This window comes from Dicentrarchus labrax, unplaced genomic scaffold (assembly GCF_905237075.1).
Source record: "Dicentrarchus labrax unplaced genomic scaffold, dlabrax2021, whole genome shotgun sequence".
Taxonomy (NCBI): Eukaryota; Metazoa; Chordata; class Actinopteri; family Moronidae; genus Dicentrarchus; species Dicentrarchus labrax.
In genome coordinates this window covers 7177173-7195063 of record NW_026136714.1, presented here as the reverse complement: position 1 = coordinate 7195063, position 17891 = coordinate 7177173, and the positions used below count along the sequence as shown (strand labels likewise).

The 17891-nt window shown below is 42.0% G+C and overlaps 1 protein-coding gene across 2 annotated transcripts in view; it reads right to left on the bottom strand.

The window, feature by feature from the left end:
- Positions 1–17891, bottom strand: part of slf1 (SMC5-SMC6 complex localization factor 1) — a 31947-nt gene that overhangs the window by 9510 nt on the left and 4546 nt on the right. Inside the window, exons 9-17 of one of the 2 annotated variants that reach the window (XM_051423740.1) lie at positions 17691–17860; positions 17197–17331; positions 16541–16694; positions 16212–16380; positions 15802–15947; positions 14201–14289; positions 10574–10653; positions 5634–5726; positions 4095–4277 (exon numbers count right to left, since the gene is read on the bottom strand). In XM_051423740.1, the coding sequence (XP_051279700.1) occupies positions 4095–4277; positions 5634–5726; positions 10574–10653; positions 14201–14289; positions 15802–15947; positions 16212–16380; positions 16541–16694; positions 17197–17331; positions 17691–17860 (1219 nt within the window). The remainder of the gene's footprint in view (positions 1–4094; positions 4278–5633; positions 5727–10573; positions 10654–14200; positions 14290–15801; positions 15948–16211; positions 16381–16540; positions 16695–17196; positions 17332–17690; positions 17861–17891) is intronic. The other variant, XM_051423741.1, reaches the window with a different exon arrangement.

Sequence of the window (17891 nt, the reverse complement as noted above, 5' to 3'; positions counted from 1 at the left end):
GTGTGTGTGTGTGTGTGTGTGTGTGTGTGTGTGTGTGTGTGAATGTGTCTGTGTTTACAAGTCGAGGTGGACTGGCTGTGCTTACTAACACGGTGGGCTGTATTGAGAGGACGCCATCCGCGATTACGCTCACAGGGCCGAGTGGTGACAGCTTAAAGGCTCTTTTCTTTATTTCTCCACCCCCTTTCCTCACAGACACGCCTCCTTTGTGTGTGTTTGTGTGTGTGTGTGTGTGTGTGTGTGTGTGTGTGTGAGAGTGTGTGTGTGTGCGCGTGTGCGCGTGTGCGCGTGTGCGTGTGCCAGGTCTGAACTGCACAGCTAAAGGCTCCAGGTCATTTTCCATTCCAATCAGGGGTACCGGCTGCCCTGGCCACCCTACAAAATTTAAACACTCCTACCAGCTGAGGAAGGGGCACAGTGAGCATCAGCAAACACACACTTACAAATACTTAATTGCAAGCCAACGTACACTCATTACAGCTTTTGAGATTCAAGAAATATTTTTGCATGCATACACATAGACCAAAATTTAAAGCCAAGGACACTTCCATACTGTGTAAAAACAAGCCAAGCCCACACACACACACACACACACACACACACACACACACACACACACACACACACACTCTTATACATAGGGTCATGTGGGGCAGCCTTGGGCAATGGGAGGAGGAGGGGAGGAGAGCAGAGTCAGCCTTGCCCTCAGCCATGGCATCCTTTCCTTGCCAGCTCCATAAGCCTGGAGGGACTGAGGTAGAGGGGCTGAGGGGTGGGATCCATCCATTCCTCCCCCCTACAATTCACCCCTATAACTAACACACACACACACACACACACACACACACACACACACACACACACACACACACACACACACACACACACACACACACACACACACACACATATATATAGAGCCCAGGCCTCCAAGCAGACAGGCTTACAAAGGGGTGAGATCACTCCCAAATAAAGGCTTTGTTGGTGTGCCAGTGTCAGTGTTGCCCTCTCTGGCCTACCAAAAACCTTGGCAGCTAGGTTCAGCCTGTCTGTTGGAAACAACTAGGACAGCAGGGTGAATGCCTCAATGAAAAATATAGTTTCAGGAGATGTAGCAGGCACTCCGAAGAATAAAACACAGGAATATAATAAATAAAGGGAGAGAGAGAAATGGAAATGCATCTGGCCCACTGGCCTGTTTTCCTATCATGGGACGTTGCAGCGAGTCTCCCAAAATTTTAAAAGTAGTCTGATGTATGGCCGTTAGAAATGCAGCCACAAGCACAAAAGTCCCGCCTGGGTTTAGAGTGAAAACTGGAAAGAACAACAACATAAAGAAGGTTATGGTAACTAAGCATGATGTAGCCCCAAAGCTAAAACTTTCCACATTTAACTGCCTAGACTTAAAGACCTAAATAAAACAAAAAAAGGAAGAAAAAAATGCCAGGACTATCGATGGTGTCCATGGCAACCGGATGGAGATCACAGATCACTGAGAGACAATATAGCCTGGAGTCAAGAGGACCACCTCCTCACCAGCTCCCTGCTGTAGCCTTTAGACAACCCGCCATCAAGGTGTGAGGAAATAGCTAACAGTCAGGAGAGTAAGTGAGAAAAAGAAGTATAATGTACAAGCCTGCAGGTGTTTCAAATCGGGAGTATTCTCATTCCTGTTGTTCTGCTTGGTCCCTGCGAAAAGACCTGGCCTAGACAGCAGGCCAGACGTCTGCTGAGCAGACAGACATACACACACACTTACTTCTAATTTTTCAGATACAGATAGCTGCTTCTTCCTCTGACCTCTTTTAATTTGCTCTCCCTCCTGTTACTGAGGAAGAAAAAAAGAAAAAAAAAAAAGAGCGCTCTCTTGTTTCCTCTCCGGGACTAAACAATCCCAGTCTAATTTATTTTTTGAGGACAGAATATGTACATGTGTTAATGGGAAAGTCGAATCAAATTAACTATAATTAGTCAAACTGAGAAGTGAGCAGAGGCAGAGGTATGTTACATGGGAGACTTGTTCAACGCTAGCAAATGGCACCCCTCCCCATCCTGCCCAAAAAACACGCACACATTTCTTCTGCCACCTGCTGCTGCACACCCAGCGACGCCACCCTCTCCTGTGCTCCGGCACCCGTCACGCTCACTTCAACCCTCCAGAGCTCAGACTGTATGTGACACGCAAACATGCAGACACACAAACTAGTTGTGTTGTGACACATTTCCACAAAAACCTGCATGTGAATTTCGCAAGCGGAGGATCCTGACTCCTCTAATCTCGTCAAAGAGACATTAACAGACATCTTATGAGGTGATGCTGTAATCTGTTTGGACAGAATCTGCAGTGCAGGGTTGCATGAGGATTATGAAGACAAGCAGTGGTGGCAGAGGGAGAGATGGTATAGGAGATCTAAAATTCATACAGCGAAGAAGTAGACAACTGCTACGGCCTCTGGCGCCCAGTACCAATTCTGTTTGTCTTGGGTACATTGTATGTATGCAGCACATTATTCTAATGAATAATGTAGAGAACCAAAAGTAGCAATTTTAACAGATCTATCATTTGTAGCTCATCTAAAAAGCATCAGATTCTCACCAAAAGACATTTAAGACAATATTACCAATACAAATACCCTCAGATAATATGATAAATTGTACACAACCCAAAAATTTAAACATTAAAGGCGTAATCCCCCCTAACTTTTAGTATTAAATCTGGATCAATCTTTCAGTTAGGTCCTCTATGCGGGGTGAATGCCCATATCTTATATAACTCCACCCCCCCAGTTTTTAACGCAGGCTTTCTGATGAAACAGTGAAGTCCCCAAGCCCGATACGAATTAACCCTGACGACATCATCAGGGTTATTTTTTCAGACTTTGAAGATTTCCCTCCAGAGCCAGAGAAGACATTATACAACTGCTTTCACAGGCTAAACAATAATCTTTGTGACAAATAAACTCAACTTTAAAATCAGAGGAGTGCCCCTTTAAAAGCCCCACCATCAACAGGTCCCCCACACTACCAGGAGGCTAGTTAAGATAAAACTGGCCCTGCTAATAAGGTCGAAAGCAGCATTCAATCTGTCAGTAAGCTCTGCTACATTTGTTGGCTACATTAAATTGAAAGCTTGTCTTGGCTACAGCAGCAGTGACATGCACCCCACCACTGCAGTAAATCATTAGCTAAATGGTTAATTCTGCAGATTAGCTCTCTTGGCAGCCAACTGGCTAGACAAGTTAAAGGTGTTTTATTTTAACATTATATGATTCCATCAATGTGACGGGGGCCATTTGGTTTAATGAATCGTTTCAAGGAAGATGGATTACAGGAAGACATATGAAAACAGTTGAGTATATCTCATTCAATTAGGAAATATAAACATGTAACATACAGTTAGAGTAGCAATTTTTAATTGAACCTGTCTGAGTAATGGTAGCAGCAATATCAGTGTCACAATTTCAACTTTCAACAGACAGAACTAACACGAAAATAAAGAAATATCTGGTCATATTCCGAACCACATCAAAAAGCATTAGCCTAACCTTATGCACCTGAATAGACATGTGACGTGTAAATTTTCACATTAATGCTTTTAAGTCTGCTTCCCATATATCACTGTATGTGAGCAGACCACCCACAAAGACAGTTTCTCTTTTTCCATTTGCTTTTCTCTGTAAAAATGCACTAAAGAATGTAGATTGACTAAAATGTCTGCCAGTATGGTGCACTCATGTGCATCCATCCATTCATAGAATAGACTAAAAACTACATTAGAGACTATGTTAAGTACAAATTAGTTCATAGATGCAAAGTTGCAGCCATCTCTAAAGTGTGGATGTTGGAGTTCGCTACCTTGAGGGTAAACCACCACAAATATATTCTCAATGTATGAAAAACCACTCCCAGAAAAACAACAAAAAAACAACTGATGTGCTGCTTAGCAACCACTTTAAAGACCAATATTACCTTGAGTCAATTGATTCTTAATAGTGTTAGCTCCATTTTATAAAACCAATACTTTGTGTCATGCTTTACGTCAGCTCACGCTTTAAAGCACTGAGTCTCTTAGTCTATCGGTGATGTTTACCCACCTGCATGCTCCAGTAGCATTTTGGCGATGTCCATGTGTCCGTTAAGCAGGGCGTCGTGCAGTGGACTGATTCCACCCACCTGGTTATTGAGCACAGGGGCAGGCTGGTGACGTAGCAAAGCCTCCACACACGCAGTGCTGCCATGGTTGCACGCTTCATGCAGAGGCGTCCAGCCTACGTGGTCTAAATGGTCAACAAACCAAGCACACACACACACACCAACACACAAAAACAAGAACACAAACAATCCTTACTTAATAAAAAAGCTGAATAACCTGGAGAAAAATAAACTGTTACTTGATAACTTTTAAGGATATCTATTTGAAGACTTAGCTTTCTTCCAAGAAGTGCAATGTTAATTGCATAATTTTGGGCATAAAGCCGTTAAATATATATTTGTACATCTCGGGTATTGGATGCATATATGGTATTTGAATGTTTTCACTGTTTGAGTGTCATGATGAAGTATTAAAGATTTGGAGACTTGTTTTGGCATGAGTGGGCTAACCCACTTTGTGGTGGCTAAGTTGTTGGTTAACGCTGAGAGCTGATAACTCAGCTAGCAAATAAGCTAGCATTGGGGGAACTCTGTGACAAAAGTGGGTGAAACTGACGAGAGACACCTTGCAAAATGATTAAATATGACAGTGTAAGTGACGCAGGCTATACACACAACTCTATATCATTTTCACGGAACTTAAATTTATGTTTAATCTATCATTTACATTGCCATACAACAAAACACATTAACATGACTGAACTAAGGCTGATTAGCTCATTAGACGCATTTTTGTTTGGGAGTTACGAATAATGACCATACACATCCATGTATGTCTCATATAATTGCATTTCCAAGAAACATTCAAATACCTCAGTCAGCGTTGACAGCGTTCACGGTCATGGTCAATGGATGGACAAGTCCGGAAGAATTTAAAAATCGACAATTTGGAGATCATCATAATGTAGATCTGTTTTATCGGACGATAAAAAACTGCAAGCGAAAATGTTCTGCCTCAGTTAACACAGGCCTCGTTTGGGAGACAACTGCAAGGTGACAGCGGTAATTTTACCATTTTACACATAGTTCTGCCTAATCACATTTTGGACATCACTTCTTGCATAAGCCCCCTACCGAGATGCGAGTTCATTTAGGCTGCTATTAAAAGACGATTGCGAAATCGAAGGAACCTTTGAAACAGCACAACATTTCCATAAAAGGGGGGAAAGTCATTATATTTGACCTAAATGGACAAAAGAAAGTCACTCTGAAATATCAAAAGGCATTCAATTCACTTAACAAAGTCACCATAAAGCTATAAATCTGAGCCTCTAATCCATCCCGCTCTTTCTAGACACACCCTTTAAATTTTAGCTAAAGGTTAACCTCAATGATGACGCACACGCACTCCTATTTCTTCTCTCTTCTTTTTTTTCTCCAATGTTAATCGCTCTTCGAAACCCCAGAGCAAACAGTGGGAGTGAAGTGCGATGACGGTGAGACTGAGGTTACAGAGAAAAGGGAAAGCGAGAAAGTCTTACCTTTAACATTGACATCCGTGCCAGGAAGCGCCAGGATCTGAAGTACTGTTTCCACTTGGTTCCTCTTGCAAGCTCTGTGGAGGAGGGTCTCTCCTTCGACCAGGACACACAACGGACAAACACACCCAAAAGAGAGAAGAGGCGGAAGAGAAGAGAGAAATCCAAAATTAGGGTGTGCCCGATGTCCTGCCCATTGTCCCCCTCCATATGGTGAACACACCAATAAAATACCACAGAAATGTCCCCAAACACCAAAAAAAAAAAAAAGCCTGACCTAAAAAAGTACGACCCGCCAATGAGGATGCGATTTAAGAAGAGTGATGAGAAAAGGGGGAGATCTTTCAAGGGAAAAAAATGTGAGGAAAAAAAAATTAAAGATGGAGAGTTGGGCTAATTCGCCTCGCTCTTTTCCTGTTTTTTTTTTTAGACACAGAGATTTTCCACTTACACCCCGAGCCCAACAAAGTTAACATCAGGGCAGTCGGCGAGTGAATGAATGTAGTGGTGAGAAAGCAGTCTTGCTTCCTGTCCGCCTGTCCCTACATTGTTACTTGAGAGGAAGTTATGGTAGACAGCCCACGCACAAAGACTCGAAAAGGATTCTTCACAGATCCAGGGTTCAAAAGCTCCGCTGGGCATTGCCAGTGTCACCACGTGATATTTAATCAGCAAACTACCGGTGAACAGGCATGGAAAAAACCTCTCAAGGATTCCATTTACATTTTTAAACACAATTTTCTTCTCCCCTCTACCTTTTTTTTTCTCATCTTTACCCCGTCCCTCACTTTTTCCTGATACAATATTAAACCAGGAATATATTAGCGGGCCAAAGCCCCCGCTTTTCATGTATGGCTGAACTTCAGAGGGAAGTTAAAGGCCAAGCATGAGTGGCTCTGTGCTTGCCAGTATAATACAGAACTGCAAAGCCCGTAATAAATGCTTTACTAGCTCTCCCCAGGACGCCACGCCTGTACAGGGGCTCCACTCCAGCGCGCAAAGACTGGGGCAAAAAGAAGTGAAGAAGGAGAGGGGAGGGAGGAAATGGGGGGCAAGAAAGAAGGAGCGGAGGAGAGAGTGAAAGGGTTTCCTACATTTCAAAGCATATAAGAGAAATATTCAAAATGCTGGATCCTATTCATTCTGAAGAATTCCTTTCTTCCAGGAGGTGTCTTTGAGGATGCAGAAGATGCATTAAATGCCATCCAAGAGGTTGAAGAGTAGAAGAAAAAAAAGGGGGGGAAATGGAAGGACTGTGTATCAAAAGGAGAATCTTTTATGTTGTGATGTGATGCAAAACAGAATGAACTAGTTAAAGTTAAATTAGTTAAGTTAAAAGTTATGATATGCACTCATTTTCTAGCACTGATTATGTCCAGTTCGGAAACAATTATACATAACATACGCATAGTATGTTATCTTTCATTTCAAGATATTGCTGCACAAACATCTACAAAGACTCTGAATAAGATTAGATGGTTGGTATAGACCTGCCCCGGAGCATCACCGAATCTATTGAACAAAAGTTATTTAGTGTATTTTTGAGGGTTTAAGAAGTGGAATGGAATAATAGCAAAAGAGACTAGAAAGCCATTAGGTAAAAAAAAACTCACTTATTTGCTTTAAGAATTCCAAAAACCACCACTCAGAAAGCAGTGAGGATGCATTCAACAGGCTGATGAAGCAGGTACTTGTCTGCAACAAGCATTTTGCCAGGTGTAATTTCAATATGCAACTCCAAGTTCAGTTTATTGTGATTTAACAGTGACAGCACTTTATAACCCTGGAATTATTTGTTTGACAACTTAAATGCTAAAAACAAATGAATGGAATCAATCAAAAATCGACCTGCCTTGAGCAGAAAATACCATTCAGATAGCATCCAGGCTGTGTCCTTGCTGCAGCAGCCATGGGTTCGAGTCAAACCAAATCAAAAAAAGGCAAAAAGCCCCCAAAAATTATTGGAAAGAAAGAAAGAAAGCAAACACTTGGTGGTTGTACAGTATCAACATTAACAGTAACCATAATCAGGTCAATCAGTTAGGCAAACCAATATTTCATATCTTAAAATCAAAAACATCCAAACAGAGAGTGAAGCCCAGTCCAAACTACAGTCCCTAATGAGTAAGCACGTCAGTGTTCTACATGGGCTGCTCTGCTATTACCGGGCTCTAAAACGCTGTGATTAAACACCCATTCCACTGCACCCCATGTGTACACATCCTCGCAAATGCCAGGGCCAATCCACGCACTGTTAAATCACTTTAATGGCTCCAATTTGGACACAACGCCTCTATTATAGGGGTAATTGCATGCTCAGCATTTACAAGCACGGAAAGGATAAATCCGCCTGTCCTTTTCTATAAATCCCTCTTTTCACACTTTAATAGAAAAGTTAAATGTATGTGTTGCTCTTTATATCCCTCAGTCTGCTTGCTCCACTCCTGTAAAGTGTCACTTGGCCCGGCGATTCCTGGACCAATAAGCTGCTGGAAGCCTGTAACAATGCTATTTGTGAGGAATGTGTTAGAAAGGTATTCTGAGCCAGTTATTGGATATATTTAAAACTATTTGAAGACTACTGCTGTCGCTGGCTCCAAGAGCAATGACAACAAGGTAATTCCCCCAAATCAAGATTACTGCAGCTTTCACTGTGCCTCAAAAGAATTTACTGGCATTAACGTAAGTGACCATCAATTTAAAATTCCACTGGTAAAGATTTTAATGTAGGATACCTCCATTTAATCAGTCAAAAACAACACTGGGCAGCAACAGAGCCCCCCCGACGCCTTCCTCTCTGCCAACAGGAAGTAATACAACACAAACACAGAGTGTCTCTTCATAATAGTAAGCAAATCCTTAATATAAAAGCTTGATCCACAGTGGATTTCAGTTGCTTTGGACAAAGCTATTAAATGAATGAATGTAATGGAAATAAATGTGAAGTAAAAGCCAGGCTCACAAAACTTTTGCCTGCGTCATCTTTATGGCTGTGTATTGGCAGGAATCTGATGATGTGTATCATGGTACAAGGGTTATAGTTCAGTGTATTGTGATATATTGCGATACTGTCAGCAATATTACGCAATATACTGCGATATAGGAAAACTAGTATAATGAACACACCCCCATATACAAAAAATCCATTTGCGCTTACAACTGTTCATTCAACCGGCTGGGGGTTTAACCACAGAAATCAATACTGTCTTTTTGAGAATTGATTCAATATCACAAAACAAAACATTGCAATACTTAAGTATCGATATTTTCTTAAAAGCTAGTCATCTTTTTGTTATACCATGGTATGAAGATATTTCTCACCAATAGCACATAGAGGAAGGTTGTGATTGATTCAATGCAAAACACTGGTTAGAAAAACATGGATGAAGTCCACTGAGTTCATCTGCTGAGGAAGATCATGTGATGCAATCGAAAGCTCCAGGACAGCTCCTAATGGACCTTGTGGTGAGACTGTTTGTGTCTAATTTAAAATGTTGGATTACTTCACTCAACTCAGACATATGCTAATTAGAGGGGTTTTAACCCGCTATGTGTTTAATATATTTTGACAGAAATGAATGACACTTTGATCATCTATAAAAGCACCAACTTTAACAGTTAATTCTCGTTGCTGGATAAAGTCACCTGGAGTAGATTTGCATTCCTAAGAACAATGCACCGAACTATGCTGAGTGAATGTTGACTTTAAAGGTTCCTTTCAGGATGACATGAAGCTGAAAGCAAACAGATTTTAAGCAATGAAAAACACACCGCAGTTCTTGTTTGACAATCTACATACAGTATATTCAGGCTGATTTAGATTGAAATCTTTGAGCTTCCAGAAAGCAAATACAGAAACTGAAAAAGAGAAGTTCATCCCAAATCCCTCAACCTCTCTCAGCTACTTTGACAAAGATACTGAGGTTCCAGAAGGCGAGACAGCTGCTCCAAAGCAAAAAAAGTGCAGCACATAAGAAAGCGAGCTTACATATGTGGGTGAAAAAAAAGCCTGTAAGAGAAAGAGAGGAAGGGAGAGAGAGAGAGAATGGGGTGAGATGGGATGGGATGAGAGGGCGAGAGGGGAGGATGCTGTGCCGATGGTTCATCAAAAATTAATGCCGACTGCATCGGTATAGAGATCACGTAGTGGAAAAACAACACATGCCAACAGCCTTGAGTCTCCTGCCTCAGCCCTCCCTATCTCCCCCACTTCCCCACTCCTTTACCCTGCACCCTTCTTTCGCACCAGCACAGGGCCTTTCTGATCAGGTGGAGGGGGGAGATATGAGCTCTGACACCTTTGAGAGTTCACACAGAGTGCCATGCCTCTAATTGCAGGAAGTTCCACCAGTGCAGCCGCTGTATATCTGCAGCGCTATCCTAATTGCTGCATTTAATATCCCTAAAATGGAGATCTGAGGCGCAATGTGCGTACTAATATGCGTTACAGTTTTGTGTGAGGAAGCCATTATTTCTGTCCATGCCATTTTTTATTTATCTATTACTTTTTTAAAAGGTGAATAAGACATGAGGCAAAAGAAAAACAAAACAAAGAGCGAGGCGTTGCATTTCAATGTGGGTAGAACAAGTGGAGGAGTGGGCATAATACAGAGGTGGTAATACGGTCCAAACTCTGCCCCAAACATACACGACAGGCTGAATTATGCAGCCAAGTTGCCCTTACAGCTGACTAGATGGAAGCGAGGTCTGATGCAAATCAATCACTCTCTCCATACATTATGTGCTCTTCATTAAACTGAAAGTGATGACAGAGCTATCATGTCCCTCTTTACTGATGACCTAGTGCAGTGCATCAGTCCATTAAAAGTCCGCTCCTTGCAAATGTGCAGCTATATTTTCAAGCTGCAGTGTGTGTGTGTGTGTGTGTGTGTGTGTGTGTGTGTGTGTGTGTGTGTGTGTGTGTGTGTGTGTGTGTGTGTTACCTGCTGCGTTGACTCTGTTTAAACCCCTGGGGATGTTCTCTGTCTCCAGGCTTGTTTCATTCACTAAAGGACTCCGAGAACTGTACGGAGACAGAAGACATGGTCAAAGGGGTTATGAGAAAATATACATATATGTACTAAAACTTAATTCAATAAGAGATTACCCATGCTTCACATTAACAAGTCCAAAAATTCAATGACTGACCATTTCAGCATGACAGTGAGAAGACCTAGTGGTACAGAAAGTGGAACGGGCATCTCTGTACTGTGAAAAGTGCCATTAGCAAATGAATCCCTTGTGGCACTGTATCATTTCATATGAAATCTGACAATATCTGTCAAACCCCTACTGTGTTGGCCACACACACACTTCACACACCCAACCCTCAATTCCGTCTCCAAAGCACTTTTCCTCCCACTTAACGCCTCAAACGCACAGACGGAGAATTCGATGTGAGCAAGCACATTAGGAGGAATAACTAGTAAAAGAAAGTGAAGCCTCTTCAAAGTAGTGGCGTGCTAATAGCTGTGGGCTGTCACTAGTCCTGTGAGTGGGTATGGGAGATCTGCCTGCATGAAGCCTGACAGGTGTCTTGAGTGTATACGCCTGTGCACGTGCGCGTGCACTGCATTGAAGCGGAGTGCCATCCGTATTACAGGGAAGAGGCTTGTTCCCTAGTAATTGGCTTGTTCAGAAGCCAGGAAGGAGCTCCCAGCAGTGAGGAGGAAACACACGTCCTGTCACGCTGCTTGTTATTAGCAGGGACAAGGCTGAGAAGAGATGAGACGAGCTCTGTGTGTATGTGTGTGTGTGTATGGGATAGTCCATAAGAGTGTCTGGGATAAGGGCGTACCACTTCTCATCTCAAACCACTTCACCCAAGTGTCCCCTGTCCATATAGGCTGGCAGCAGTGGAGGTTGACAGTACTTGGCTTGTATACTCTCTCTCCTTCCCTCATGGTCTACTTTAGGAGGCCAGCATGCTGTCAGTGGCCCGGCTATCAATTCTGGGCCTGGGGCAGCATGTGCCCTTGGAGGCCGACTCTCAAGAAACTTGTTTGCAATAATGGAAGTAAATGTAAAAGTGCATGTTGTATGCCACAGCAAGACAAAGCTATGCATTACGTTTTCTACTTGCTTTAATTCAACCTGTCCATTTTATCTGTCTCCATTGTTGAAATATGAGTAGGCTTTTCTTAAATCCAGTTGACATTGACTATATACAGGTCTGGTTAGAAGAGATGGAGCTAAAGTAATGACATAGTCAAATGGTTTGAAAAGATAAGCAACGCACAGAGCTTGATTAAGCCAGCAGGAGGAAACCTCAGTTTAATTACAGCTTCCCTTCTGCTAACAGCACTCGCTGCCACGCAGCCAGCCGGCAAGTCAAACGGCCATCTAAACAGTCGGTCAATCAGCCGGCCTGTCAGCTTGGTATGGCTTGGACGTGTGCCCCGATGCCAGCCTGTCTGTTGGTGCAGAAGAAGCACACTCGCCATCTCTCATATACATGACTGCAACAGCTTCAAGTCACAGTAAAGTGGCCTAATGCGTTCTAACAGCCAGAACTAAAAGAAAAAGGGGTCATGTGACTCCTCTCAACCTTTATGACCCACTCTGGTTCTTTTCATAAATCCAATACCACACATCTTTCCAGGATTTTGTCTTGTGTTCCACTGACACTTTAAAAAGGCATATAAAACAGAACTGAAACCATTTAACACTACTACTATTGAAACCGCAATCACATCTGGTCAATTTAAAGCAGCAGATAAGTGCTCTAACAATAAAGATAGTTGATTTCTTACATACAATGTAAAATATTTACATTATTTTACATCATAGTAATTCCAACAACATAGGGAAATGTAGGGTAAATACTTAGAGACTGAAGAGTGTGTCAAGCAACATAAGATGTGTTAATTGATTAGGAGTGTCAACATCATGAATGCAACCATTAAACATGAGGAAACAAGATTTCCTTTTGGTTTCTGTCCTCAATTAACACAGGCTTTGTCATTTTGATGTCATTCTTTCTTTTAGGGTCAAATGATTTTACATGCCCTTTGGCATTTCTTTATCTCACCCGCACAGATCGCATTCCTTGTTTTCTTCAGTTCTTCTCGTGTTTCTGTCAAAATAAACTATAAGCCTTTTAAACTGTGGGGAACGCAGATAGCAGAAAGAGAGTAGTGAGGAAGGGGTAGAGGGGTAGAGGGGAGCTGGTCAGTGCATGAACCAGTAGCCTTCACATGAACCTACTCCCTGGTGACTCCTGCCCTTCTCCAGGCCAAGTACCTGCTGGTGGAACAGCAGATGTCTGATATGGAGTATGGAGAGAGTGTGTGTGTGTGTGTGTGTGTGTGATTGAATTCAGAGAGGGATTTAGTATGCGAGGGCAGATCAAGAGAGGTGGAGAAGGAGGGGTGAAGGCTGCGAGCTGGTGGTCGTAAGGGAAGACAAAAAAAGGCCTGATGGGATATCCTAGTCTGTCTATCTGTTGGCTTCCTGTCCAAATCAGACTGAGCACAGTGTGTGTGTGTGTGCGAGGAGGGGTCTAACCTCCCTTTGCACCCCTCCTGTCAGCCAGCACACACTGATAGGATCAGACCTGGGCATGACCCATCACATGCCAACTCCTCACGCTCCGTCTGACCTCCATTTGCCTCTCTCCAGCTTTCCCTCAGTCCCTCCATTCATGCATCTCTGCTCGTCACCCCCCACCCACCCAACACACACACACACACACACACACACACACACACACACACACACACACACACACACACACACACACACACACACACACACACACACACACACACACACACACACACACACACACACACACACACACACACACCCTCTCTCCAGGTGTTCCTTTGTTCTTTTTACTCACATTTCTCATCGGGCCTGTACATTTTCACCCATTTTGCCTCATGCTGTCTCTACCTTTAAATCTATGGGTGAAAACCTGACAATGGAGGCAATGGAGAGTAAACTGCTGGTTGAGTAGTTCTGTTATTTTAGACACACACAAGCCAACAAAAGCCAACAAAGTGAATGAAAGACAGATACAGCTAATTTAAGAGGATAAAAGACAGTGGAAGATTTTATTACACTGCCTCTCTGAAATCTGACCAGCAACATGTATGCTGTTACACACCCAAGAAACCAACTTTTGGGGAAGCAACAAGCCACAATGATAGAGAAGGTAACGACTGGATTTGATACTGTCTCAAAAACAAGGTTAGGCAGTTAGAAATGTGCAAACACTCAAGGTTTTCTGCCTGTCTCAATCTAAAGCTGTGTGTGTGCTTTTTCTGACCACCTAAAACACTGACTAACAGCAGCGGGAACTGGAGAGAAGAGCAATAGTCTTGTAATAAACTGCATAGACTGCCATTTGGACATCACAGGCTGATCTTCAAACATAAGTAAATTTACTAGAGACAGGGTCAAAAATATGTTTAAGTTGGTTTAAAATGTATTCAGTGTCTTAGGCTATTGGCCCTTGTGTAGCCCCCACCTCTGCATGTACGTCCTCACATGTTCTACTTCAGGCTCTGTGAAAATGTAACTGAGAGACTAACAGTGGTATAGACAGACAGCTGTGTGTAACTGACCTGCAGCTGTGCGAGGTGGGTCCAGTCCTGAGGCGAGCACCAGTGGGACTGTGAGCCAAACTCCCCAGAGCAGGCAGGTAGGACAGCACCTGTCAGAAGTCACGCAGACACACGCACACACAAGGTTATACAGTGTCTTTATGCTGCAAGAGGATGTTTGTGTGTCTTCAGGGGACTGAGGAGGCACGAAGACATCAACCGTGAGTGAGAAAGCCAGATGTTCTACTGCAATGTAATACAATGGGTAGACCACAACCGCCATCTTTTTCTCTGCAGCAGAGAACTGTAATAGAATCTATAGCAGTGTTCACACTGCCAAGTTAACTGATGCAGAACATCTGTGTTTCATGTCTTTTAACCATAACACAAAATCACAGTAGAAAAAGGAAACAATTAAAAATAAATTATAGAAATAATTAAAACCTTTATAATATGTCATATGTCACATAAAAACAATAACAAAGACAAAGTTTGATGACATAGTGAAGTAGTGTGGGATAATGGGAGTTGTTGTCTTAACCACCACTGCAGTCAGCTTCTGCTGGTTAGGATTCCTTCAGCGTTTATCGTTCAGGAGGTTTCTATCAGGAGCTGAATTATCCGCAGAAGTCTCCTCCTCTCCGTAACAAATGGACCCGGTGATTAAAACCAGTGGAAACACTGAATAAAGTAGTTTCACCATAAAAATCAGTGTTTCTCCGACGCTGTTCGGAAGACAAATCATGTTCCGGAAGGCCTGCCACATGAGCTCCTGCTTAACTTAAGATCCAGACATCTGATGACTAAAACCCTTAATCCGGTTAAAATATATAGTTAAAAATGACCAAAATCGATCACAGAAATGTGGCATAAAACTGGATTAAAAGTCAATTTAGGACAGCTTCTGGCAGAGAACCACAACAGTGATGCATGAACAAAGGAGATATGACGCTACTAACAGGGGAGCAGTGAGAAGCACCGTTACCTGAATAAAATTACGCATTTCTCTGGGTTTGAACATTATTGGAAATATTTTGGATAAAAGTACACAGCTCAACAAAAATATAAGATAGACTTAGTGTTTGTAGACTTTTCAATGCGGATATGTTACATACGTATTATAGTTAAGTAATTTCCCCAAGGGGATTATTAAAGTATTAAAGTATAAAGTAAAGTAAAGTATAAGTAAGTAGTTTTTATATGAGTACTGTATTTTGTTTTCTCAATCACTTTATTTGCAGTGTTTTTACTAACATTGGTGCATGTGTTTGTAGTTTTATCAGAATTTTAGGATCTTGCATGCTCTTATTTTCCCAATTCACTTTGAAAACGAAGGGATTTTTCCAGTACATGAACTGAACATTGCTACACATGGAGTATTCTGTTGGAGCCCATTTTGACATTGTGTAAAACTTAACATTTTACATATCATTCAATGCCTTCATGACTTAACAAACTAATCAGCACACGACTGTTGTGATTCCCAAAAGTAAGAAGTGCCTGCCTCAAATTATGACAAAGCCTGTCATGAATACAAGACTGATGAAAGCAATGAGGTTTCCCGTGGGTAAGTAATGGGAAATTGAGTGAAGAACAAGAAACAAACACACACACACACACACCATTTTCTTGAGAGAGAGGCGTTCATCTCCAACTGTGAATCCATTTCTGCAGCAAAGACTCCTGAATGTCGCATCAGCCATCACCAGCTTCAGTCTGGTAGAACGAATCCTGACAACCAGCTCTGCCACAACTACCGGAGACACATCTACAGGACAAAATATGTTGATACCATACTGTCAGTGATGAATTAAATGACTAATTTAAAGAAAAAAGTACAATTTATTAACATTTGTACTTGAAGACTTTTACTGTCTTCTTGTGACTAAAACTCAAACTAAGACTTAAAAAAAAAGGTACAGCTATAAACCTAAGGCCAACATTTACACACAAGACATATAACTGCAAAACTTTTGGGGGAACTGAAAACAGATATTCTTCCTATGATGCACTTTCTATTTTTATTCCATACCTTGGCTGATAACAGCAAAGTGCTCTGCAAAGTCTTTTAGGCCCTTTTCCACTAGGTTCTGGTTCAGTTTGAAATGCTGCTGACACCAGAACTCCACCAGCACGGACAGGAGGTCCAGCAGGGTGTCTGCCAAATGCAGCTTCTGATTCTCACCCCTCTCAGTGTAGTCCTTCAGTGAAAATAAACAACATCACAGTATGGAGTTAGCAAGCTCCATGAGTAGGCGTAACTCTTTTTTTTTCTGGTCAGATCACAAATCTGACCCAAATGGTGATTTTGTTGGGCGATGTAACATGCCATCCAATGAGAATGAGTTTCACAGTATTTACCTCGATGGCAGCCTGTACTAAGAGATGAGTTAGTTGTTTCACAGCTCGGGACAACAGCGTGGAGCGCTCCCACACAGTCCAGAAGGTTCCATACAGCAAAGATCCTGAAGTTGAAGCCTGAGAGACTCCTGTTCCCTCAGGCAGCACAAAATCCCTGGCCCAGAGAAAGGCAGAGAAAGGAAAGGATGACTGAAGGAAGAATAGACCATTTAATGTAACTAATAAAATCATTTATTGTAAGAACAAAAACAGTGGCATAAACTTAATCATAATTTATTATTATATAATTTAGCAGTTATGCAATTTAGTATCAGCAAATAACTGTTACTTGAGGCTATTCCAATGAAATGCAGGCACACGCAAATGGAAAAATACATATAGTTTCATTCAAGTCTTCTTATATATGTTAAAAATAGACTCAAGCCAGCAGTAGGAGTACGCTTCCTTGTTATAAATTAAAACGAAAAGTCTGAATGAAAACACCTCTGTGCTGCAGTACACACCAGCTAGAATACAATTAATTGTTAAGGTTTTCTGGAATAGGTATTCATATTTATTATGTTTATTGATAAACAGAAAGAAGACTATACATTTAAAACAAACAAAAAGAGACTGCCCTACAGTATCTCCCACACCGTATATATCTAAGTTGTTACCCGGGGGTGATAGAGAAGAGTTCCCCCTGGAAGAGTTTGAGGACAAATCCCAGGAGGTCACTATGGAAATGTAACAGCGTTGGCAGGGCAGGTCCAGGGAGTGGGTGACAAGTGAACTCACTAGACAGGCAGTAACTGAAGGAATACACACATACAGAGAAACAGTAAATATACAATACATTATTTTTACATATTACTACACCTGTAGTATAACTGCATATTTACATAATGTGGTTACTTTTAGTTCAAACAAGGTTTTAAAGGGATACTATGCAGGATTTGTCCATTGCAGTTTGTAACCGCACCATTTACGGTTGGCTCTTCCTCCGCCACTCGAGTGACAACTGAGAGGGATATTTGTAAGTCTATACATTGTTTTTCAGGAAAATCCTGCATAGTATAGTACAGTAAGTGTATGTTTAAAGTGCAATTAAAAATGTCAAACTATTTGCAGGAATCACTTGACAAGAAATCTTATGTGACATCAGTTTTACCTAATGGCTGTCTCTAGAAAAGGCCACAGTCCTGTCTTACACCGAGGACACTGCAACACCTGGGCAAAATATTTTTTTACTGTGCTAGGAGCCAGCCAGGGAGGGTTGGTAACGAGCAGGTTATACATGACCTGCTGGAAATTCGTCAGGAAGACAGATGTGGCGTTTCCCTGTGACATAATGAACAGAAAGGAATAGAAG